This window comes from Mustelus asterias, chromosome 13, assembly GCF_964213995.1.
Source record: "Mustelus asterias chromosome 13, sMusAst1.hap1.1, whole genome shotgun sequence".
Taxonomy (NCBI): Eukaryota; Metazoa; Chordata; class Chondrichthyes; order Carcharhiniformes; family Triakidae; genus Mustelus; species Mustelus asterias.
In genome coordinates, this window is record NC_135813.1 from 38,622,247 (window position 1) to 38,649,385 (window position 27,139).

Consider the following 27,139-nt stretch of genomic DNA (forward strand, 5'->3'; position numbering starts at 1 on the left):
CAAATTATAATTTAACATCACTGAACATCTAGATTCTGTTTCCAACAACATGTGCCTTTGCAGAGCCATATAGTAAGGAATGAAAGATGCAAAATTACTTCATAAAGGGTAGACATAGGGGAGGGAATTTTCTGCTCTCATTTTCTGGGCACTGGATTGGTGGTGAGAGCGGGGAGTAAGTTCTAAATTGTGGTTTACAACGGCATGGTTTCACAGACCAATTCTTCCCCCGCCAATGACATAACAGGAATCCCACATTGAATGTCGAGATCCCCATTTGCATACATTATCAGGCCTTTATGCCTGATACTCCCCATCCTGTTAGATTGGCTGTTCATGCCAGCGTGAGGGAATGCCGATGTGAATTGCAACAGGTCTCCCACAACATGCAACTGGTGAGCTGAATCCACCAGAGGACTTCAGTAGTAGGAAGGATTGAAAACCAGATGGCACGGATTGAATGTAAAAGGAGCAATGTCGTCATAAGGGAAAAACCTCCTTTTTTACAGTGCAAGTTCTGAGGATCTGGAATGCACTGCCTGAGACTGTGATGAAGGTGGGTTCAATCAAGGGATTCAAAAAGCAATTCGCTTATTGCCTGAATAGGAAAATATATGCAGCCCTTCAGTGAGAAAGTGGGGAGTGGCACAATGCGAATTGCTTGTGCAGAAGGCTAGCATTGGCACAATGGGCCAAATTGCCTCCTTCTACGCTGTAACCATTCTATGATTCTATATGAATCGAGATGAGATGCTATAAAGGAGAAATCTGTTGCTGTTGAGGGTCAATGACCCATTTTGATGGTGAATTTTGAAGCTATTTAAGGGGAGTGTGTATGTTACAATAAGAAGTCTCACAACACCAGGTTGTGAGACTTCTTATTGTGCCCACCCCAGTCCAACGCTGGCATCTCCACATCATGTGTATGTTAGACAGGGAGAAATTATTTCCACTGGTAATGGTAGATTCGGGGGAGGCGGGGGTTGCGGGGGGGTGGTGGCATAGTCTCAAAAATAGAACCAGGAGTGAAAGCATCAAACACATCTCTGCTCAAAAGATGTTCGAAGTTTCGCACTCTTTTTCACAAATAGCAAAGATCAATAGATCAATTGTTAATTTTAAATCTCAACTTGATTGATCTTTGTTAATCAAAGGTGTTAAGGGATATGGGGCAAATGCAAGGATGGAGACAGATTGAAGTTCAGCTGTGGTCTCATTGAATGATGTGGAGATGCCGGCGTTGGACTGGGGTAAACACAGTAAGAAGTTTAACAACACCAGGTTAAAGTCCAACAGGTTTATTTGGTAGCAAAAGCCACCTTTTGCTTTTGCTTTTGCTACCAAATAAACCTGTTGGACTTTAACCTGGTGTTGTTAAACTTCTTACTGTCTCATTGAATGACAGACTAGGCTAAAGGGATTAATTGGCCTACCTCTGTTCTTCAATTCAAATGTTTCTTTGTACTGTACTTGGTATCTGCCTCATTTTCATTGAAGCTAAAGCTTATTCATTAGTGTCACAAATAGGCTTACATTAACACTGCAATGAAGTGACTGTGAAAATCCCCTAATTGTCACACTCTGGCGCCTGTTCGGATACACTGAGGGAGAATTTAGCATGGCCAACGCACCTAACCAGCACTGTCTACATTATAGTAACGTGATCCTAGTCCCGTGGAGAAATAAAATGTCATTAATATTAAAAGCACAGGTCTGATTTTGGCTCTGTGTCATCTCCATGTGCACTGACCACAAAATCTGTAACATTACAAGGCCACTGAAGCCACCGAACTGTCAGTGAGGACATTCTGGCTACTGGTGTGTGATGTCTCCTCAATGAAGGCGGCTCACGCTTCCCTTCATCTTTGCATTAGGTGTAACAGATGTTGAAATTAACTTTAAAGGTCATTTTGGAGAAGTTTTCCTTCAGCAAAATGCCAACCATATTGCTGGATTTGGGTGTGTGCCTGAACAAAGTGTAACGTGGAGCTGACAGTATAACTTACCTGGCCAATTCTCAATCTCAACTGCTGTCTGTCGTCTAACAGCTGCACAACTTTACTTTTTTGCTGTCAGTAATTTGGAGCTTATTCTATTCATCATTTAAATTTTGAATGAGTGATATGATTGAGTGATTTAAGCACGATGAATGAATCACAACACTGGAAGCAAGCATCAACCGTGAGCTACCGAACAGCAGTTGTATAATTAAGTTAAACTTTCATAGAGCCATGAATTTTTGATATTCTCTTTTTATTAAACCTTTTTACCTTGTTCTTTACACCCTCCCTGTGGCCCATTTCTCTTTTGTTCCACAGGCATCTGTCCTTCTGTGAGTTACCTTCTATCTCTCTCTCTCTCTCTCTCTGTTCTCCCCTCATGATCTTGCAGTGAGTGTTCAGGAATACTTTTTAAAGGCGAGTAGATAAAAAAAACTTCCATTCTTATTGTGGCTTTGACATCCTTAGAGACATCACAGGCAATGAATTATTTGGACATGCACAGACTTCTGCTTTGCACACACACTGTTCTGTGTGCAGCTAGATCCCAGAAGTAGCAATGAGATGGAACACCAGTGAATCAATTTTTTGGTGGAATATTTGAGACAAGGGGGGAATTTTCCTGTCCCGCCCACCTGGGGAATCGTAGCGGGCAGGGGGTGGGCCATGCAAAGATCTGTTGACCTCGGACGGGAACTTCCGGTTTTGGGGTGAGCAAGGCTGGAAAATCCTGCCCACAATATTATGTAGGCTACAACGTGGAGAAAATGCTGTTTTTATTTCAATTTGTTGACTAAATGAAGAAAGTAAAAGTGCCACTATAAACACTTCATTCATCCCCCTCACATCAGCTCCACTGAACTGGAGCCTTAGTTCGCTGGGTCTTCAGAATGGAGATATGCAGTTCATCAGTAAACAGGATTTAATGATCTGAAATGCTGATAACGCACTATGCTTGATGGATTTGAGGATAAAATTTAACAGATTTGTGTACACACTTTTAAAAATCCATTTGGAAGTGTTTATGACTTCACAAAACATTCAGTTTCCTTCTAACCTGTTACAAGATGCATTTAAAGTCACATTCATTTACTGTGAACATCCTTTGCTCAGGCAGTTACGACTAAGGTTGTGCTCATCGGCACAACGGTGACATGACTTACAAGCAAACTACCATTTAAGGGACTATTTTTTAAAAATCAATTTGTAAAATACATGAAGAATTTAGTATCCACACACAGACTGGTTAAAATATATTAAAAAAACAAACATTCTCTGGATAAGAAAGCTTGATGCAATAAATATTTATTTTCACTTCAAATGATTTACGTGGCGTACGGACATGAAATTCAAAAACTGATCCACTTCAGATCAGCCATGATCTTATTGAATGGCGGGGCAGGCTCGAGGGGCTAGATGGCCTACTCCTGCTCCTATTTCTTATGTTCTTATGTTCTTATAAAAAGCCAAATTCCCTTTTGAGGATTTAAAAGCTCTGGGCCCTGAAGTAAACATGTCAATTTTGCCATCCTATCCTCAGTTCATACAATGAAATGGAGAGATTTTGATTTGATTCGATTTATTATTGTCACACATATTAACATACAGTGAAAAGTGTTGTTTCTTGTGTGCTATACAGACAAAACATACCATTCATAGAGAAGGAAACGAGAGAGTGCAGAATGTTGTGTTACAGTCATAGCTAAGGTGCAGAGAAAGATCAACTTAATGCAAGGTAGGTCCATTCAAAAGTCTGACAGCAGCAGGGAAGAAGCTGTTCTTGAGTTGGTTGGTACGTGATACTCGACAGTCGAATAACGCGGCTGGATTTAATGCCCCAAAGGTGAGTTTGGGGAGGCCATACAATTGGGCCGGAAGGTCCGGTGTGGAGATCCCACCACCTTCCCGAATCCCCTTGATCAAGCTCCGGGTAGGAAGGGAGGAAGGTTAGCCTTCTAACCCGGAGGCTAATTGAGGAACTTAAATTGTCACTTAAGGGCCACTCGATGGCCATTTCCCATTGGGTATGGAAAGGGAGATCTTCACAGCAAACCTTGCTGGTTTTGCCTGCAGTCGACTGCACTGATGAGGGGCGGGGGGTGGAGGGGTGGGGGGGGGGGGGGGGGGGGAGTGGGGTGGGGGGGGTGGGGGGGGGGGTGGGGGGGGGGTGGGGGGATCCCTCCGTCTGAGGCACGTGGTGCCTGATCAAGAGATCTGGCATCAGAATGGGAGGGTCCCCCTGGAAGGCAAACCCACCTGCCCCCTCCTCCATTGCTGTCACCCCCCTCCCCCCCTTTCCTTGTACCCCCCACCCCATCCCACATACCTCTATCCAGGGATCCAGTAGCAATCTCTCGTGAAGTCCCCAGTGCAATACTGACAGTGGCTCTCATTGGCTCTGTGGGCACTGGAGAACTGCCATCCTGTGATTGGCCAGCAGCTCTTGGGGCTTGACGTCTGCCCTGTTGAGGGCTTACTTTGACAGGAGGCCCATTGCTGCCCAGGCAAGTGCCTTGAAATCACATTGAGTCTCCTACAAATATGGGTTTTCCACAGGTTTTGCAATGGTAGTACAGGATTCCCACATCCCAACCACATAATCATACAGCACAGGGGATAATTTGGCCCATTATACCTGTGCCAGCCCTTTTAAAGAAACTACCTAATTCATTCCACTCCCCTGTATTTTCCTCATAGCGCTTCATTACTTTTCCCTTTTCAAGAATTTATTCAGTTCCCTTTGAAAAAATGCTGTTGGATCTGCTTCCACCATCCTTTCAGACAATACATTCCTGGTAATAACAACTTACCACCTAAAAGTAAACTCAGCGAAAGGAGTAGGTATATACCGAAGGGCAAGAGTTATAGCTGGGGGAAAGGAAATTATGAAGCGATTAGGCGAGATTTAGGATGCATAGGTTGGGGAAGGAAACTGCAGGGGATGGGCACAACTGAAATGTGGAGCTTGTTCAAGGAACAGCTACTGCGTGTCCTTGATAAGTATGTACCTGTCAGGCAGGGAGGAAGTGGTCGAGTGAGGGAACCGTGGTTTACTAAAGAAGTTGAATCTCTTGTGAAGAGGAAGAAGGAGACTTATGCAAAGATTAGATGTGAAGGCTCAGTTAGGGCGCTTGAGAGTTACAAGTTAGCCAGGAAGGACCTAAAGAGATAGTTAAGAAGAGCCAGGAGGGGACATGAGAAGTCTTTGGCAGGTAGGATCAAGGAAAACCCTAAAGCCTTTTCTAGGTATGTCAGGAATAAAAGAATGACTCGGGTAAGATTAGGGCCAGTCAAGGACAGTAGTGGGAGGTTGTCCGTGGAGCCTGAAGAGATAGGAGAGGCACTAAATGAATATTTTTCGTCAGTATTCACGCAGGAAAAAGACAATGTTGTTGAGGAGAATACTGAGATACAGGCTATTGGACTAGATGGGATTGAGGTTAATAAGGAGGAGGTGTTAGCAATTCTGGAAAGTGTGAAAATAGATAAGTCCCCTGGGCCGGATGGGATTTATCCCAGCATTCTCTGGGAGGCTAGGGAGGAGATTGCAGAGCCTTTGGCTTTGATCTTTATTTCGTCACTGTCTACAGGAATAGTAGTAAGAAGTCTCACAACACCAGGTTAAAGTCCAACAGGTTTATTTGGTAGCAAATACCATAAGGTTTCGGAGCACTGCTCCTTCGTCAGATGGAGTGGAAATGTGCTCTCAAACAGGGCACAGACACAAAATCAAGTTACAGAATACTGATTAGAATGCGAATCCCTAAAGCCAGCGAGGTCTTAAAGGTACAGACAATGTGGGTGGACGGAGCATTAAACACAGGTAAAAGAGATGTGTATTGTCTCCAGACAGAACAGCTAGTGAGATTCTGCAAGCCCAGGAGGCAAGCTGTGGGGGTTACTGATAATGTGACATAAATCCAATATCCCGGTTTAGGCCGTCCTCATGTGTGCGGAACTTGGCTATCAGTTTCTGCTCAGTGACTCTGCGCTGTCGTGTGTCGTGAAGGCCGCCTTGGAGATCACTTACCTGAAGATCCAAGGCTGAATGCCCGTGACTGCTGAAGTACTCCCCCACAGGAAGAGAACAGTCTTGCCTGGTGATTGTCGAGCGGTGTTCATTCATCCGTTGTCGTAGCGTCTGCATGGTTTCCCCAATGTACCATGCCTCGGGACATCCTTTCCTGCAGCGTATCAGGTAGGCAATGTTGGCCGAGTTGCAAGAGTAGGTACCGTGTACCTGGTAGATGGTGTTTTCACGTGAGATGATGGCATCCGTGTCGATGATCCGGCACGTCTTGCAGAGGTTGCTGTGGCAGGGTTGTGTGGTATCGTGGTCACTGTTCTCCTGAAGGCTGTGTAGTTTGCTGCGGACAATGGTCTGTTTGAGGTTGCGTGGTTGTTTGAAGGCAAGAAGTGGGGGTGTGGGGATGGCCTTGGCGAGATGTTCGTCTTCATCAATGACATGTTGAAGGCTCCGGAGGAGATGCCATAGCTTCTCCGCTCCGGGGAAGTACTGGACGACGAAGGATACTCTGTCCACCATGTCCCGTGTTTGTCTTCTGAGGAGGTCGGTGCGGTTTTTCGCTGTGGCGCGTCGGAACTGTTGATCGATGAGTCGAGCGCCATACCCTGTTCTTATGAGGGCATCTTTCAGCGTCTGGAGGTGTCTGTTGCGATCCTCCTCATCCGAGCAGATCCTGTGTATTCGGCGGGCTTGTCCGTAGGAGATGGCTTCTTTAACGTGTTTAGGGTGGAAGCTGGAGAAGTGGAGCATCGTGAGGTTATCCGTGGGCTTGCGGTACAGTGAGGTGCTGAAGTGACCGTCCTTAATGGAGATGCGTGTGTCCAAGAATGCAACCGATTCCGGAGAGTAGTCCATGGTGAGTCTGATGGTGGGATGGAACTTGTTGATGTCATCATATCGTTTTTTCAGTGATTGCTCACCATGACTCCAAAGGAAGAAAATATCATCGACGTATCTAGTGTATAGCATCGGTTGAAGATCCTGTGCGGTGAAGAAGTCTTGTTCGAACCTGTGCATGAAGATGTTGGCATATTGAGGTGCGAATTTGGTCCGTGTGTCTGGATGAAGAACTGTTGTTGAAAGTGAAGACATTGTGGTCCAGGATGAAGCGGATGAGTTGTAAAATTGCATCTGGAAACTGGCAGTTGACGGCATTGAGTACTGAGGCCGTTGCAGCAATGCCACCATCGTGGGGGATGCTGGTGTCGAGTGCCGAGACATCCATTGTGACGAGGAGTGCTCCTGGTTCAACTGCTCCATGTGTGCTGAGTTTCTGTAGGAAGTCCGGAGTGTCGCGACAAAAGCTGGGGGTTCTTTGTACAATGGGTTTCAAGATATCCTCGACATAGCCGGAGAGGTTCTCGCACAGGGTTCCATTGCCTGAAACGATGGAGTGGCCGGGTGTGTTTGCTTTGTGTATCTTTGGGAGGCAGTGGAGATCTCCAATGGTGGAGTACGTGGGATGAGAGCACGGAGGGTGTTTTGAAGGTCCAGATCAAAGGTTTTGATCAGAGTGTTGAGTTGATGGGTGTGTTCTTTGGTCGGATCTGTGGGTAACTGTCTGCAGTGTTCCTCGTTGTTCAGTTGTCGGTACACTTCTTTGCAGTAATCCATTCTGTTCAGTATGACGATGGCCCCTCCTTTGTCAGCTGGTTTGATGACAAGGTTGCAGTTGGTCTTGAGAGCGTGGATGGCGTTGCGTTGTGCTTGGGTGATGTTCGGTGCTGTCTTGTGAATTTGGTGTTGACGCACCAGGAATGGTGCCAGAAGACTGGAGGATAGCAAATGTTGTCGCCTTGTTCAAGAAGGGGAGTAGAGACAACCCTGGTAATTATGGACCAGTGAGCCTTACTTCTGTTGTGGGCAAAGTTTTGGAAAGGATTATAAGAGATAGGATTTATAATCATCTAGAAAGGAATAATTTGATTAGGGATCGTCAACATGGTTTTGTGAAGGGTAGGTCGTGCCTCACAAACCTTATTGAGTTCTTTGAGAAGGTGACCAAAGAGGTGGATGAGGGTAAAGCAGTTGATGTGGTGCATATGGATTTCAGTAAAGCATTTGATAAGGTTCCCCATGGTAAGCTATTGCAGAAGATACGGAGGCATGGGATTGAGGGTGATTTAGCGGTTTGGATCAGGAATTGACTAGCTGTAAGAAGACAGAGGGTGGTGGTTGATGGGAAATGTTCATCCTGGAGTTCAGTTACTAGTGGTGTACAGCAAGGATCTGTTTTGGGGCCACTGCGATTTGTCATTTTTATAAATGACCTGGATGAGGGCGTAGAAGGATGGGTTAGTAAATTTGCGGATGACACTAAAGTCGGTGGAGTTGTGGACAGTGCGGAAGGTTGTTGCAGGTTACAGAGGGACATAGATAAGCTGCAGTGCTGGGCTGAGAGGTGGCAAATGGAGTTCAATGCGGAAAAGTGTGAGGTGATTCACTTTGGAAGGAGTAACAGGATTACAGAATACTGGGCTAATGGTAAGATACTTGGTAGTGTGGATGAGCAGAGAGATCTCGGTGTCCATGTGCATAGATCCCTGAAACTTGGCAACCAGGTTGATAGGGTTGTTAAGAAGGCGTACGGAGTGTTAGCTTTTATTGGTAGAGGGATTGAGTTTTGGAGCCAGGAGGTCATGTTGCAGCTGTACAAAACTCTGGTGCGGCCGCACTTGGAGTATTGTGTACAGTTCTGGTCACTGCATTATAGGAAGGATGTGGAAGCATTGGAAAGGGTGCAGAGGAGATTTACTAGGATGTTGCCTGGTATGGTGGGAAGGTCTTATGAGGAAATGCTGAGGGACTTGAGGTTGTTTTCGTTAGAGAGAAGAAGGTTAAGAGGTGACTTGATAGAGGCATACAAGATGATCAAAGGATTAGACAGGGTGGATAGTGAGAGCCTTTTCCCTCGGATGGTGATAGCTAGCACGAGCTTTAAATTGAAGGGTGATAGATATTGGACAGATGTCAGAGGTAGGTTCTTCACTCAGAGAGTAGTAAGGGCATGGAATGCCCTGCCTGCAGCAGTAGTGGACTCGCCAACATTAAGGGCATTTAAATGGTCATTGGATAAACATATGGATGATATTGGAATAGTGTAGCTTAGATGGGCTTTAGATTGGTTTCACTGGTCGGCGCAACATCGAGGGCCGAAGGGCCTGTACTGTGCTGTAATGTTCTATGTTCAGCGGGTGGGATTTTCTGGCTGTGCTCGCCACAAGACCAGGAAATGCCTCCCAGTATCTTTTGCATGGTCAGTGTCCCACCTGTCATGATTCCCCGAGAGGGCAGGATGGAAAACGTCCGCCCAGTATCCTCTACTGATTCTTTTGCTAATTATTTTTTGTTTTTGTTCCCTGGTTACTGACCCACCAGCCAATACAGGAATTCTCTCATATAACTTATCAGGAACCCTCATAATTTCCAACAAACACCTGGTTTAAAATTTCCTCTCAACATTCTCCGCCCTAAAGCAAATAATCCCAGCTTTGTCAACCTGTCCATATAACTATGTCCCTCACACTTGGAACGGTTCAATGAATTTCCTTAGAATGCTCTCTGAAGATTCAATATCCTCAATATCAATACAATTGTCAATGTCTCCCTTGTCTTATTTGTCACACTTAGTAAATTCTTTATTGCGGGATATGGTGCAAAAGATGTACCCCAAGATAGAGGGCGGTATCTTACCAAAAAATGGCAAAGTGTCAGGATCTGACTGAAAACTGATGTGTTTCTCTCCAGAGAACAGGCAAATTTGCTCTCCAGGTCTTATGGCACCTTGACCAAAAAAAACAGGGGGGCGTGTTTCATGCTGTTATGTTGAGGGGCAGGGTCCCAACATGCCAGCAAAGCCTGGCTGCCTTGAGATCAGGGCGCCCTTATTAAAAGGCACCCCGTTCAGACTAAAAAATAACCTCCCCACCCTCCCCAATGTCATAGCTGGCATTATCCTCTATCTCTCTCTCCCTCCACCAACAGTCATCGCTGCCACCTCCCTCTCTCCTCCCCACTATGCACAAACATGTTCCACCACCACATTGCTGTGGATCTGGAGTTACATGTAAGCCAGGCCAGGTAAGGATGGCAGATTTCCTTCCCTAAAGAGCATTCGTGAACCAGATGAGTTTCTCCGACAATCAACATTGGTTTCATGGTCATCAGTAGATTCTTAATTCCAGATATTTTTTATTGAATTCAAATTCCGTCAACTGACATGGTGGGATTCGAACTCAGATCCCCAAGATATTAACTGAGTTTTTGGATTAATAGAATAATACCACGAGGCCATCGCCTTCCCGTGACTCCATCACTTCCAGCTGCACAGGCCAAGGAGGCCAAGGAGGATGTCCGTGTCTCACAGCAGGAGACCCACACCGGGCGGGGGCTCTCTAGGCTCCAGAGGATAGCTGCCAAGAATCCTAGAATCATAGAAACGATACAATGCAGAAGAAGGCCATTTGACCCATCCAGTCGCACCAACAACAATTCAACCCAGGCCCTATCCCCGCTTAGTTACCCTGCCAATCCCAGGACACCAAGGGTTAATTTAGCATGTCCAATCGACCTAACCCGCACACCTATGGACATGTACTGTCAGGATCGAAGGATTAAGAAACTTGATTCGCTTTTGTGTCATGGGTGTATACTCACTGCATTCACCTAGGATCCTTATGCAGCACCTTCCAAACCCACAACCACTCAATCTAGAAGGACGAGGGCAACAGATACATGGGAACACCACCACCCGCAAGTTCTCCTCCCAGCCACTCACCATCCTGACCTGGAAATATTTTGCCATTCCTTCGCAGTCGCTGGGTCAAAATCCTGGAATTCCCTCCCTAACAGCACTGTGGGTCAACCCAGAGAACATGGATTGCAGCAATTCAAGAAGGCAGCTCACCACCACCTTCTCAAGGGCAACTAAGGATGGGCAATAAATGCTGGCCAGCCAGTGACACCCATGTCCCATGAATGAATAATTAAAAAAAAGCATGCACCTATGTAAATACATTTGTTGTTCATTCCAATGGTTTCATCATTTGAATGCTTCGAGCATATTCATCCCTGTGGCCTCTTATCATTCTGTGACCATGTCCCTTTGTGAACCTTACGTGCATGCGACGTTTCACTGACTGATGTCATTGACTCGCTGCTTGTCAAGCGTCAGGGAGATGTGTTAATCTCTTTATTGGAAGTGACTGCAAATTATGTTAGGAAGTGACATTCACTAAAAGACACCGTGGGCCCGGATTTTCCACCCATTGGGGGCAAGCGCTTGGTAGGCACGAAACACGCCCCCAGCCATGACCAACCCCCCCTCCCACCCCGAGTGTGAGTTAACATTGGCTGACCAATTATCAGCCAGCCATCATGAAACGAATGCTCTGAAAGGTTGAGTGCTTCCAGGGTGGGCAGGAAGAGGGTGCACACCGTGACATGCAATGGCGTAGGCGGGCATTTCCAACCAGCTCCTTGAAGGTTGACCACTGCTCCAGAGAGCTGCAGCACTGTCCCAGTGACATTTGCACTGAAAGAATGCTGCAACTCCCCTCTCTATCATGCCGAATCAAGCAACTAGCAGCATAGCCCATCTCACAGCAACCCTGAAACATGGCCTTTTGTTTTATTTCATCCCGGACATTTTATCCCACCCAGGATCAGGAACATGAATGCCATCTGGCTGAGTGGCCCATGTACCAAACATAACAGTGCATGGGCCACCTGAAATTTGGACCAATTGCAAGCTTCATGGGCTTAATTGCCCTTTCATTTGTCAGCGGGCGTGCATGAGTCGGAAGCGCGCACGCCAACCAAAATATCACGTGAGGGCGCTATGACGTCAGGATACGTATCCAGCAGAATTTCATGGGAGTTCAGATCAGACACCCATCTGCTGAACCTCCTTAATATTCTGGTCCTAGAGTTATGCATGCTCGATTCCCTTCCAGTTTTACCACTTATGATTGGTAGAAGGATTGGAGGGGACATAAGGGAAAGCTTTTTTCACCCAGAGGATAGTAGGCATCTGGAATTCAATGCCTAAGTTGGTGGTTGAGGAGGCCTGGAGTCACAGTGGGTAGTGTCACTGCCTCTTGAGTCAGAAGCATATGCTTTAAGTCCCACCCCAGGATTTGATGGCCAAGGAATGTGCGTTCATAACATGGTCAACCAGATTGAGTGTCAATCTGCAAATATTCCAACACGCCAATGGCTGGAGGTAAGAGCAGGAGAGAATCCTGGTCAGCCACACTTGATGTGGAGTGGTGCCCCCTCAAGCTGTATCATAGATTCCCTACAGTGCAGAAGGAGGCCATTCAGCCCATCGAGTCTGCACCAACTCTCTGACAGAGTATTTTACTCAGACCCTACATATTTACCCCACTAATCTCCCTAATCTACACATCTTGGGACACTAAGGGGCAATTTATTATAGTCAATCCACCTAACCTGCACATCTTTGGACAGTGGGAGGAAACTGGAGCACCTGGAGGAAACCCATGCAGACACGGGGAGAACGTGCAAACTCTATACAGACAGTGAGACCAGAATTGAATCTGGGTTCCTATATGTGCAAACTCCATACAGTGACCTGTTATTTAAGAAGGGTAGGAAGGATAACCCGGGAAATTATAGACCGGTGAGCTTGACGTCCGTGGTAGGGAAGTTGTTGGAGAGGATTCTTAGAGATAGGATGTATGCGCATTTAGAAAGGAATAAACTCATTAACGATAGTCAGCATGGTTTTGTGAGAGGGAGGTCATGCCTCACTAACCTGGTGGAGTTTTTTGAAGAAGTGACTAGAATGGTTGACGAGGGAAGGGCCGTGGATGTCGTCTATATGGACTTTAGTAAGGCGTTTGATAAAGTCCCTCATGGTAGGTTGGTGCAAAAGGTTGGATCTCATGGGATAAAGGGGGAGGTGGCTAGATGGGTGGAGAACTGGCTTGGTCACAGAAGACAGAGGGTGGTAGTGGAAGGGTCTTTTTCCGGCTGGATGCCTGTGACGAGTGGTGTTCCGCAGGGCTCTGTATTGGGACCACTGCTGTTTGTGATTTATATAAACGATCTGGGAGAAGGTGTAACTGGGGTGATCAGTAAGTTTGCGGATGACACGAAAATGGCTGGACTTGCAGATAGTGAGGAACATTGTCAGAGGCTACAGAAGGATATAGATTGGCTGGAAATTTGGGCAAAGAAATGGCAGATGGAGTTCAATCCAGATAAATGCAAAGTGATGCATTTTGGTAGAACTAACGTACGGGGGAGCTATACGATAAATGGCAGAACCATAAAGGGTGTCGATACGCAGAGGGACCTGGGTGTGCAAGTCCACAGATCCTTGAAGGTGACGTCACAGGTGGAGAAGGTAGTGAATAAGGCATATGGCATGCTTGCCTTTATAGGACGGGGCATAGAGTATAAAAGTTGGGGTCTGATGTTGCGGTTGTATAGAACATTGGTTCGGCCGCATTTGGAATACTGTGCCCAGTTCTGGTCGCCACACTACCAGAAGGACGTGGAGGCTTTAGAGAGAGTACAGAGGAGGTTTACCAGGATGTTGCCTGGTATGGAAGAGCTTAGTTATGAGGAGAGATTGGGTAAACTGGGGTTGTTCTCACTGGAAAGACGGAGGATGAGGGGTGACCTAATAGAGGTGTATAAAATTATGAAAGGCATAGATAGGGTGAACGGTGGGAAGCTTTTTCCCAGATCGGTGGTGACGTTCATGAGGGGTCATAGGCTCAAGGTGAGGGGGGGGGAGGTTTAACACTGATATCAGAAGGGCGTATTTTACGCAGAGGGTGGTGGGGGCCTGGAATGCGCTGCCAGACAAGGTGGTGGAGGCGGACACACTGGGAACGTTTAAGACTTATCTAGATAGCCACATGAACGGAGTGGGAATGGAGGGATACGAAAGAATGGTCTAGTTTGGACCAGGGAGCGGCGTGGGCTTGGAGGGCCGAAGGGCCTGTTCCTGTGCTGTATTGTTCTTTGTTCTTTGTTTTGTTCTTTTAAAAGGAGGCCAATGAAAAACCCCCAGGAGGGCACTGAAAAACCCCCAGGAGGGCACTGAAAAACCCCCAGGAGGGCACTGAAAAACCCCCAGGAGGGCACTGAAAGACACTCAATGACCAAATAAATCACAATGAAAGAATTGCAGAATGGAAACAAGTCAACACTTCATCGGACTCATGCCCGAACAACAGTTAAGCCATAAGGGTTTAGCTGATGTTAAGACAAGTTGAAATGAAGATTCCATTTGTGAAATGTGTTTGTCCAGTAAGATCATGATGGATTTCCTTCAGAAGAAATACAGAAATTAAAGATGTTGAAAGAAACTGGGAACCGTTGAACATAAAGAGGAATCAGCAACAAGAATTAAAGCTCTCGAGTGGACACTAAAACAATAAAATCAAATGACTGACAGCGAACTCTGGGAATAAAATTTACAAAAAATTATAAAATGAAGTTAAAAATGAGAACTTAATGAGACAATGGACAATGAATTCCATTAAAAACAGCCAGAAAATAAGAGCAAGTCCAGTGAAGAATTGAATCAGGAGAATAAGAGCTTGAAGAAGGGAAGTTTGGCAAGGGGAAATTAACTAAAGAGGTAAAAACATTGAAATTGACAACAGAATCAGCAATTCAGACAGAGAAAGAAATGAGGTAATGTGCCAGGACAGGATTGCTGAATTGGTCACAGGAATGGAAAAGCAGCAAGCCTGCATGGAAGAGCTCCATGTAAGAGAACATTTGGAACTGTACACAGTTAAAGCCTACCAATAAAAGTGTTTATGTATAAAAACACACAAGTCTCAAGATCTTACCAATGAACCATCACCACCACTGCAACAGTAAAAAACCCATATTCAGTGCATAATATGACATGGGCTGCTGCCAGCCTCTGTACAGTTTTTCCTTATTAATTAATAGCTTTTTGCGTTTCTGATGAGATCTGTGAACATGCATCATTAGTGTCATTGGATCTGCGTTTATATTTCAGAACCAGCTTCGACACTCCCCCACCCCCCCCCCCCCCCCCCCACCCCCCGCCCCCGTCAGAGTTTGGATCTTCCTGGAACCTGATGATATGCAGGTGTTCAGGTAGAAATCCCTCCGGTGATTCTCCAGTCTCCCCCGACATTGTTATTGCAGTGGACATGTATGCCCACTCCCCAGAACCCATCACTGTTGATGCTCCCATGTTTCAGGTGGAAGTCTCCATCCAGCGGCTGTGTGCAAAGTCACATATACAGATGACACCCCTGCCCACCGCAGAGAGCTTTGAGTACACCTCCCACCCCCATTATATTTCCCCCATTTACAGGCTGCAGGTATATTCCCTGACCATGACCATCTCATCTCCAATCCATCACCACAACGTGTGAGAAGTATGACCATGCTACATATACCGAGCAGTGTCTGATCCCCATCGAGCACACGGCCCTTGCCCCCCATTCCCAGATTAGAAACATGATGTGCATGCCACCCATAGCCCTCTAGGGCATAGCCCACAGAACCCCAGGACTGGCGTTAATCTCTTACCCTGACCTCTGGACCCCAGTTCAGGCATTCTGACACTCAGCTCTCCGGCTCCTTAATGAATGACCACAAGACCATTTTTCACCCCTGGCCACACTTCTATGTGCAACCCATCCCTCTAATGCAAGTCTTCCCTACACCCTCCCTCCCCCCGTGACGCACACCACTCATGAGTCTCTGTGCAACTTTTTCTTCTTGTGCCATAGTGTTCCCAGCCCACTGTCATCCTCTCGAATCTATGTGCAGCTCCTCATACTCATACAAATCAAGTCCAATCACTTCCTTCTGTGTCCCTATTCTACTGTTCCATGTTGGGCTCCAGCTTCCTCACCTCCAATCTTCTCTCTCCCAACCTTCCACCCCTTCTAACACTACCAAACCCCCTTCACTCTCATGTCTCTGCCATCTCCCCCCTCCAGACCTGCCAAACCCCCTTTATTCTCTTGCCTCTGCAATCTATCCCACCCCCCAACTCTACCAGATTATTAAATCCCCTGCACTCTCATGTCTGAAGTTTATCTCTTACCTCCACTTTCCCCCACCCGCAATGAAATAGAGTCAGAGGTTTACAGCATGGAAACAGGCCTTTCGGCCCAACTTGTCCATGTCGCCCTTTTTTTAAACTCCTAAGCTAGTCCCAATTGCCCGCGTTTGGCCCATATCCCTCTATACCCATCTTACCCATGTAACCGTTTAAACGCTTTTTAAAAGACAAAATTGTACCCGCCTCTACTATTACCTTTGGCAGCTTGTTCCAGACACTCACCACCCTCTGTGTGAAAGAATTGCCCCTCTGGACCCTTTTGAATCTCCCCCATCTCACCTTAAACCTATGCCTTCTAGTTTTAGACTCCCCTACCTTTGGGAAAATACATTGACTATCTAGCTGATCTATGCCCCTCATTATTTTATAGATCTCTATAAGATCACCCCACAGCCTCCTACGCTCCAGAGAAAAAAGTCCCAGTCTATCCAGCCTCTCCTTATAACTCAAACCATCAAGTCCCAGTAGCATCCTAGTAAATCTTTTCTGCACTCTTTCTAGTTTAATAATATGCTTTCTATATTAGGGTGACCAGAATTGTACACAGTACTCCAAGTGTGGCCTTACCAATGTCTTATACAACTTCAACAAGATGTCCCTGCCGCCGGAAAGACTGGAAAATCCCGCCTGACATGAATGTCGTCCCCTCTTCACCACATGGCATCAACTCCTGCTGGGTTACAGCTTTTGGGGTACTGTGCCCTCTGGTAATGTGCCAAAGTGGTTATTCTCAGGGTGGAAGATATGCAGAGTGTCACAGTGGGTGGGAAAAGTGGTATTGAAGGTTCTGGCCCCCATGGCAGCAGTCTCTGCCGTGTTGTTTGGCCGGTTCAAATTAAAACTGCAAGGGTCCCAGGGCATCACGCTGGTGTTATCTCTGATTGAGGCCACGGCAGAAACTTAGTTTTTCAACATTGAGGTGCCATTTCTAAAGGCTGCCCCAATGCGAAAAAATTAAAATAGAATACCCCACCTCCCTCCCCCATGCAGCACCTGCCCACCACGCACCGCCCTCCCTAAAGTTAAAAAGTTTATTTATTAGTCACATGTAGGCTTACATTAACACTGCAATGAAGTTACTGTGAAAATCCCGTAGTCGCCACACTCCAGCGCCTGTTCGGGTACACTGAGGGAGAATTTAGCATGGCCAACGCATCTAACCAATACATTTTTGGAGTGTGGGAGGAAACCGGAGCACCGGAGGAAACCCACGCAGACACGGGGAGAACGTGCAAACTCCACACAGACAGTGACCCAAGTTGGGAATTGAGTCCGGGTCCCTGGCGCTGTGAAGCAGCAGTGCTAACCACTGTACCGCCACCACCCCACCCCCCCCATACAACAATTCCCCTGGCATTCCACCCGTCACTGCCTGGCACATCCCCTGGCACTGGCCCCTGGTGGAATGCAATTTGGGCCTTCTGAGGGATTTTTCCACTCCTGTTCAGCAATCCTGCTTGATGAAAACGGGAGGGAAAAGTCTCCTTCCCCATCCCGCTAACATCTCTGATTGAGTGAGGTTACTCACAGACAAATAGGGATGGCAATGTGACCAATTCTGATCCTACTTTTTCTCCCCCATTCCACAGTGATTGACAATCAGAAGTAAACGACCCCATTATGCTGAATCACATCTGCAACCTCACCACTACCCACTGTGAACTGCTAAGAAAAGACTCATGGTCAAATCCAGGACCTTTGATTTAGCTGGCTTAGTAGCACAGAAGGAGCATGTGAGCTTTGTGGAATTCCCTGGCCAACCTGAAATAAAAGCTGATCGTCATATTATGCTTTTCACAACAAGTCTCAAAGCTCTTTGCAGCCAAGAAATTACTGTCTGAATTGTAATGCAAAGTAAGGTTCTGTGAGCAGCAATGTGATAATCATCAGATAGTTTGTTTTTATCTGGTGGTTGAGGGCTGAATGTTGGCCAGGACACCAGGGACAACTCGACTGTTATTCTTCAAAACATTGCCATGCAACCTTTCATCTCTCCAGAGAGTAAACTATGCTTTGGAATGTCTTGTCAAAAGACAACACCTCCAATAGCGCCACACTGTTGGAGGCATTATAGGGAAGGCGATGACCTAATGTTGTTATCGCTATACTATTAATCCAGAAACTCAGCTAATGTTCCTGGGATCTGGGTTCCAATCCCACCATGGCAGATGGTGAAATTTGAATTCAATTTTAAAAAATTCTGGAATTAAGAATCTACTGATGACGATTTGTCGGAAAAACCGCATCTAGTTCACTAATGTCCTCTAGGGAAGGAAATCTGCTGTCCTTACCTGGCCTGGCCTACATGCGAATCCAGATCCACAGCAATGTGATTGACTCTAAATTGCTATATAGATAAAGGCAACTAGGGATGGGCAATAAATATTGGGCAGCCAGTGACACCCATGTCCCACAAATGAAAAAAAAAACTCCCTCAGAGTGGGCCTTGAACCCACAAACGTTTGACTCAGATGTGAGAGTGCGACCAATCTGTGTGGAATGCTACCTAGAATCAGAATCCCTATAGTGCAGGAGACGGCTATTTGGCCCATCAAGTCTGCACTGACTCTCTGGCAAAGCATCTTTCCCAAGTACACCCCTCTATCCCTGTAACTCCCTGCTAATCCCCCTAACCTATACATCTTGGGACGCTAAGGGGCAATTTAGCATGGCCAATCTACCTAACCCATACATCTTTGGAGTGTGGGAGGAAACTGGAGCACTCGGAAGGAACCTACGCAAACACGGGAGAAATGTACAAACTCCATACAGACAGCAAGGTTGGAATCGAACCCTGGTCCCAGGCGCCATCAGGCAGCAGTGCCAACCATCGTGCTGCAAAACAAACTCACCATCAATATATATCACAACTTGAGAGAGGCTATTTGGCCCGTCTAGGTGACAGCTTTAGAAATCTACAGTCTGCCGAACACAGTCTCTAACTGATTACTAAATCATACCCAGGCTTTTGTCTCCACTGCCATATCTAAAAGACTGTTACAGGTGTTGAATATTGATCACGCTAATCTGAAGAAGTATTTCCTGATCTCAGTCGTGAATTGTTTATTTTTACCAGGCAATATCTGTGTTCCTTTGCTTTCAACATAGAGAGAATGATTAACTGAAGATGCAATAATTTCTCAACAGTGGCCAAATAAATATCCCAAGACAAGAATATTGATACTGAAAACGAGGTAATCTGTCATGTCAACCCGACCCATTGTCTTCATTCTGAATTTGATCGACCCTTTCCTTCTGTGACATTTACCATCTCTATAAAGAGACTCATAGACTCCTCAGGCAGTTTAATATGAAGACATTATAATAAAATCATGTATTCCTGACAACTAACACGCCATCTTGTTAAGATAGATGACTTTCTCTTTATCCTTTGTGATTTTGCAGCATGCAGTCTGGTGGCTTGAGTCAAATTGGCTGAAAACTATTCCCAAAACAATGAGGAAGCTACATTATCTTCATTTACTTTTGAATAAAACAAGACACGAGTATAAACATGGAGAAGATAAGGAACGGAACAACATCTGAGTGTGAGTGCGTAGAACAATGTCTGAGCATGAGTGTGTTACATAGAACATGAGGGATGCTTCTCAGTTACTTAAACTACACATCAAGCAAGCTTCCAGGATGTGTAGAAAGGCACAACCAGTGTGGTATTGAGTTCCACATAAATGAATGCCCCCATGTTCAGTCTGCCCTTTATTCTATGTTGTTTGACCTCTGTCAGACTTGCTTTCAACACTTTTAGGCTTGGGAGGGTAGAATGAAAATCAACCAATCTTTAGGATTCTGGAATGCTTGTGTGAAGAATTTATTTGGACTTGGCTGTGATGTCTGCCATGTCTCATCACAGTACTCTCCATATGGAGTAGAAGTCTCTGTCACAAAATGCACGCAGTGGGGTCATTCAGACTTTGGGCACTATTATAAAACTAACTATATTGGATCAGTTGCCCATTCCGCATTACTCCGGATACTCACCTACTGTAGATTGTCTTACACTATTACTGAGCGTCAAAATTAGTTCCATTAACACATCTTTGCAATGTGTGTGTGTGTTGAATTGAATTGATTTATTATCACATGTATTGGGATACAATGAAGTCTTGCTTCTTGCAAGCTGTCACAGACAAAACATACCATTCATAGAGTATATAGAGGAGAAGGCAAGGTTAGAGTGCAGAATATAATGTTGCAGTTACGGATAGGGTGAAGATTCGATTTGATTTATTATTATCACAAGTATACGGTGAAAAGCATTGTTTCTTGCACGCTATACAGACAAAGCATACCAGTCATAGAGAAGGAAAGGAGAGAGTGCAGAATGTAGTGTTACAGGCATAGCTCGGGTGTAGAGAAAGATCAACTTAATATGAGGTAGCTCTGTTCAAAAATCTGATGGCAGCAGGGAAGAAACTGCTCTTGGGCCGGTTGGTACATGTCCTCAGACTTTTGTATCTTTTTCCCGACAGAAGGTGGAAAAGTGTGTGTCCGGGGTGTGTGGGGTCCTTGATTATGCTGGCTGCTTTTCCGAGGCAGTGGGAAGTGTAGACAGAGTCAATGGATAGGAGGCTGGTTTGAGTGATGGATTGGGCTATGTTCACAACCCTTTGTACTTTCTTGGGGTCTTGGTCAGAGCAGAAGCCATACTAAGCTGTGATACATCCAGAAAGGATGCTTTCTATGGTGCATCTGCAAAAGTTGGTAAAATCACGTGTGCATTTGTGTGTGTGTGTGTGTGTGTGCGCATGCGTGCGTGCATGTATGCATGCATGTGTGCGTGCCTGCATGTGCATGTATGTGCACATCTGTGGTTTCTATATGCTTACCAACTGTGTCTGAAGGAGCACAGTGCATTATATTACATTTGCATCATAGACCTCATGGTGGTGACATGATACCTTAAGGCACTGCAGCTTTGTGCTGTAAGGCCAATCACTGTTTGCAATCATAGAAAAAAATACCTGTCAAGAACATGTTTAAAAGAACTGAAAGATTCAAAAGGTGTCAGGCTAAACGCAGAGATCAAACAGTTTCTGGCCATGTGGAATTTGGAATTGTGTTATATGCCAGGTGTGTACACAACTGTTCATGCTGTCCTCCTGATTTGAGCCGTTGAGAGCTGTCAGATTGACTCAGTAGTTGAGGACACCAGGAGAACCCCCACTACATCTTCTTAAATAGTGCTTCAGATTTTTTGCATCCACCTGAGTGGAAATAGAGTCCTTCGTTTTATGTTCAATCTAAAAGTTGGCACATCTGAACAGTGCAGCACTTCCTCAGGATTGCACTGAAATGTCAGTCTAAATGATATACTCAAGTCTAGCTTGATTCCAACACCTTGTGACTGAGAGATGAGAGTACTTCCACTGAGCCAAGGCTGAAATCCAAACCCGACTCAGCAACTAGTGTGACAGCAGAAAGAGGGAGGTTTTTTCAAAACATTCAGTGTGGGCGTCACTGGCTGGGCATTTATTGCCCGTTGCTGAGGGCAATTAAGAGTCAACCACATTCCTGGGGGTCTAGAGTCACATGTAGGCCAGACCAGGTAAGGACGGCAGATTTCCTTCCCTAAAGGATATTAGTGAACCCGATGGGTTTTTACAACAATCGACAATGGTTTCATGGCCATTAGACTTTTAATTGCAGATTTTTATTGAATTCAAATTTTAACCATCTGCTATGGTGGGATTTGAACCCAGGTCCCCAGAGCATTATGTTGGGTGTCTGGATTGCTCTTTCAATGACAATACCACTATGCCACTGCCTCCCGTCCACTCCATTCACTTTACCTCAGAGTCACGCACTTTACTTCACACCTGATTTGCTTTGATGCAAAATCAAGCGTGCAGCATCAATGAAACATTAAGCTGACATCTCCTGTATTAATTTTTTGTGTCTTTTCCCATCTAATTTAGAAACACCTTTATTGACTGTTAGAATATTTCCAGACTTTACATGCAAGGATATTATTGTAATGGTGAACAGCACAGACCTAAGCAACAAGAAGGCACATGTGACTGTGTAATATGCCTTTAAGGGAGAGTAGCATGACATCAATAGATGGCAAAACTATTCTGTGATCCAGTCTATACTGGACAGCACGGTAGCACAGTGGTTAGCACTGCTGCTTCACAGCTCCAGGGACCTGGGTTCGATTCTCGGCTTGGGTCACTGTCTGTGCGGAGTTTGCACATTCTCCTCGTGTCTGTGTGGGTTTTCTCTGGGAGCTCTGGATTCCTCCCACAGTCCAAAGATGTGCGGGTTAGGTTGATTGGCCATGCTAAGATTGCCCCTTAGTGTCCTGAGATGTGAAGGTTAGAGAGATTAGTGGGTAAATATGTAGGGATATGGGGGTAGGGCCTGGTGGGATTGTGGTCGGTGCAGAATCGATGGGCCAAATGGCCTCTTTCTGCACTATTGGGTATCTATGATCAGTCTTAGTTTCAGTTTTGCTTTGAATAGAGCACACACTCACACCTCTGATGTCTCCATCTTATCATCGAATCCTACAGTGCAGAAGGAGGCCATTCGGCTCATCCAGTCTGCATTAACCACAATCCCACTCCGTCCCTATCCCCATAACCGTACGTATTTACCCTAGCTAGTCCCCTGACACTAAGGGGCAATTTAGCATGGCCAATCCACCTAACTCACACATCTTTGGACTGTGGGAGGAAACCAGAGCACCCGTTAGAAACCCACGCAGACACGGGGAGAATGTGCAGGCTCCGTATAGACTGTGACCCAAGCCGGGAATCGAACCTGGATCCCTGGCACTGTGAGACAGCAGTGCTAACTACTGTGTCATCGTGCCACCCCAATCTTTATACCTATTCAAAACTGCTCTCATGTGCCTAGACTTAATAAACAAAACCATGATGTGTATGCAAAATCCCTTATGCGTGATCAGTGCCTATTATATGATTATAATAACATATCATGGTGGCAACGGTGGGATTTGAACATGCACTATTGTGTTTAAAAATCTGTTATGAGTGATCAGTGCCTTCATGTGTATAAAATAGTGATAGGTCAGAATGGCAAGGCCAGGAAGGCCCTATTTCACTTGATTGAAGGGTCCACACTCAGGATATGAATTTATATTATGAGGTAGGAGGTTTAGAGGGGATTTGAGAGGAAACATTTGCACCCGGAGGGTCGTGGGGATCCGGAACTCACTGTTTGAAAGGATGTTGGAGGTAGGAACATGCATAACATTTAAAATGTACTTGGATATGCATTGGAAGTGAAGTAACCTACCAGGCTACAGACCAAGGGCTGGAAAGTGGGATTAGGCTGGGTGGCTATTTGTCAATCAGTGTGGACATGGTGGGGACTGAATGGCCTTCTTCCCTGCTGTAAATTTTTATGATTATATCATTATAGTAACATGACATGGTGACAACGGTGGGACCTGAACTCTCTCCATTGTGTTTAACAAATCTCTTATGGGGGATTGGTGCCTTTTGTGTTATAATAGCACAATAGCGACTAGATGTTATTCAACCATCTTCAACTATTCAGATTTCAAGCTCTGTAATTTCTACCTGAAAACTGTGTGTCTATTCACCTCTCTTCCATTAGACCATCCTTAAAATTAAGATGTTGATCACCTGTCCTAATGTTTAATGTGCCCATTTAAGTTTTTGCCTGATCATGCTGCCATGAAGTACTTTGGGGTATTTAACTAAATCAAAGATGCGATATAAATGCAAAACATAGTGGTTGAAACAAAAAGAAAACACTTCAGTTGCTTTGATCTTCACTTCACTGCCACTCTGACCTCTCTGCCCTCTGTCTCCTATTCATCATTGCTGACATGCTCATCATTAATCCCTTGAGACAAGGATGATGTCCGCCAAGCACGATTTCTGTGTCCTCAGGGGGACTAAGCAGGCCAATCTTGGAGTCACAGGTCTTTGGGCAGAGAGAACAAGAGTTGCTCTGAGGGAGGCAAGGATCACGAGCCAGGGTTCTGCTCTCTCTTTCCTGCTTCCATTACTTCTCCGCAACGGAGTTTATGCAATCAAACGTCTGACTGTGTTGTGGCTTACTTGATAAGGGACAGCAGCGTGGTACAGTTAGCAGTAGGTTCCTCCGACTCATCAATGTGAATTTTTGTCCTGTTCAATGAGGCCTTCAGAGTATCCTCAAGGCATTTTCTCTGCCACCCCCCACTCCCTGCCCTTCCCCCTGCCTTGAGATTGGGCATCATCTTTCAGTTGTGAAAGAGGATCTGCTTTGCAAGCTGATTATTTGGCATACGGATGCAGTGCCCAGACCAGCAGAGCTCATTTTGCCTGATCATGTCACAATGCTGGGAAAGTGGGCTTCGGGGAGGATGTGAGATTCCGCCTGCCTGTCTTCCCACTTGACTTTGAGTGTCCTGCGGTGACACCATGGTGGAAAACTCACCAGCATCCGGATGTGCCCTTGGGAGGTCAATTTTTCAATCATTCAATTAAGAACGCTATCGTGTCCCAGAATCAACACTGAGTTGAACAATTTCAGATTGTAACTCTGCTCCCATTGGACAGCAGCTGTCAGTAATGATCTGCTTTTCCATGTAGACCTCCATATGTTCCCGTGTCCTTTTGCCTTGTGCTGGTATCTCTTTTGTCATTCAGTTTTTCCCGTCTTCCATCCTAACAGAGACCTCCTTTACTCTTCTTACTCAACCCATCAACCCCAACCCCTTCTCCACTCCGTCCCAGTCTCTGTGCTTACTTATAACATTTTACACCTCTAACCTTTTCAGGGTTTTAATGAAAGGTTATCGACTTGAAATATTGGGCTCTATCTTCCTGTGGGTATTGGGAACCCAAAGCTGAGACGCTTTCCAGATTCCTACTCTTGATGCTTTGGCAGCGTGACCAATGGCCTCATTCTACAGGAAATGCCCAGTTAACATGCTATGTCTGCCATCCAATTAGTGATGATGGGTGAGTTCCCGAGGCAGAATACAGGATGGCACAGCCCACTGCACTGGAGACCTGTAGCCCCCAATGTGGGACTAGCGGGAACATCGCTGAGGGTCAGACAGGGAAACACTAGAACCTAATTTCAGTATCAATGAAGCGAATACAAAGTAAAATGCATGTAACTATTGGAGTCATAACAAAACAGCGATATGGGCCTGCAACAGTGCTGCTCTTTGCCATTAGTGAGTTTTGCAACAGCCTGACAAGCTAGAAGGCTCCGATCTCCTCCTGTTCCTCTCTCCCCTACCGAGGAGCAGACACAGTAAGACCCTTTGTGCCACTCACTTAATTTTATGAGCATCAAAAAATAAGGGCAGGCAATGGTCTGGTGGTATAATCACTAGACTATTAATCCAGACACTCAGCAAATGCTCTGGGGGCCCGGGTTCAAATCCCGCGGTGGCACTTGGTGGAATTTGAATTCAATAAAAAACATTTGGAATTCAGAATCTACTGATGACCATGAAACCATTGTCAATTGTCGGAAAAATCCATCTGGTTCGCTAATGTCCTTTAGGGAAGGAAATTTGTCGTCCTTATCTGGTTTGGCCGACATGTGACTCCAGAGCCACAGCAATGTGGTTGACTCTCAACTGCCCTCTGAACTAGGGATGGGCAATAAATGCTGGCCAGCCAGCAACGCCCATGAATTAATTTAAAAGAAAATCCCTTTTAAATGCCTTACAGGTAGCCCCAGCTGTTGGGTAAAACACTTGGTGTCAAGCCAACCCTGCATGTGGCATTTTCCTCCAAAGCCACCTCCACAGGCCTGGGAAAATTCAGCCTCAATAGATTCTGCCACCAATGCTGCCTGACCTGTTGAAGATTTCCAGCATTTTCTGTTTGTATTATTGTTGTTGCCCACGTGTGAACACCCTGCCCTCCCCAATTTAAACACTTCAACAGCATTGGATCTTAATTACAATACAAACACACACAGACAATTTGACAGCTCTTTCGCAGAACTTCGCAAGGTTGCCAGGAACCAGCTTGCCTCCGCATTGAGTTCACCAGCCTGCTGTGCGTCCATCACAGTGCGGTGCCCACACAAAATACAGACGGCAGCAACCTTCTGCTGGCAAGTCCCCGCAGGAGAAAAACCATCATGATCTCTTTAGGTGCTTAAAATAAACTTGTAAGTTGTGTCAATGTGTGGTATAAACAAGACGCACAAGGGGCTGATAGAAAAGACGCTGGTGAGTTAATAAATCAGCCTCAGAGATTTTCTTTTTATCCTATGTTATTCTTAAGGTCACAGGGCATTTACAGAGAAGCAAAACCTTTTCCACCCTTACTCATCCATCCACGAAAAGGAACAAAGTAAGCAAGCTGAACTCCATTGTGCGTGCTCTGTGTCAATTTTTGCCAACACTGTGAAAAAGGGATAAGAAAGAAAGACTTGGATTTACTTGGCACCTTCTGGGACCTCATAGCATCCCCAAAGTGTTTTACCACCAATGAAGCATTTTGGAAGTGGAATCACCATCACAATGCAGAAATGTCTGTTATTGTCCATATATAAGATTGGTCTTCTCAAGATAATGGGTGTTGGAAAAGAACATACCATGGTTTTTGCAATGGATAGGTTCTTATGCTAAGTTCTTGCTGATAATTTGCATCTAAGGAAGACACTATATGTAAATATATATGTAATAAGTCCTTGGAGGCAGAAGTCCCTTCACCAAAATCCCTTTATTTATTTACAAGTCTGACAACAACATACAGAGTGCTTCCAGTCAGCAGTCTACACTAGGAGTCCCAGTGGAACTGACACTCCTGGTTAAATACAAAGCAAGAGGCTCCCTCAATTTGGCCCTTAATCAGGGACATGTTTTGATGACCCTTAATCAGGGACATCTTTCATTGGCTCATATTCTAACAGGCCAATCTCAATTGCCGGATTAAAGTTGTTACAATATAGATAAAGCAGGTACCGGATCTCGTATCCAGGTAGTTCCGGACAGGATACAGAGGTTTTCTGGATTTTTGGTGATGGGAGGGTGGGGATTAGGAT

At 45.5% G+C, this 27,139-nt stretch overlaps 1 protein-coding gene across 1 annotated transcript in view; it reads left to right on the plus strand.

Annotated features, from left to right (window-relative positions):
• LOC144503067 (uncharacterized) overlaps positions 1-27,139 on the plus strand; it is a 182,346-nt gene that overhangs the window by 69,648 nt on the left and 85,559 nt on the right. Inside the window, exon 4 of the mRNA XM_078227568.1 lies at positions 15,249-15,371. Coding sequence (XP_078083694.1) covers positions 15,249-15,371 — 123 coding nt within the window. The remainder of the gene's footprint in view (positions 1-15,248; positions 15,372-27,139) is intronic.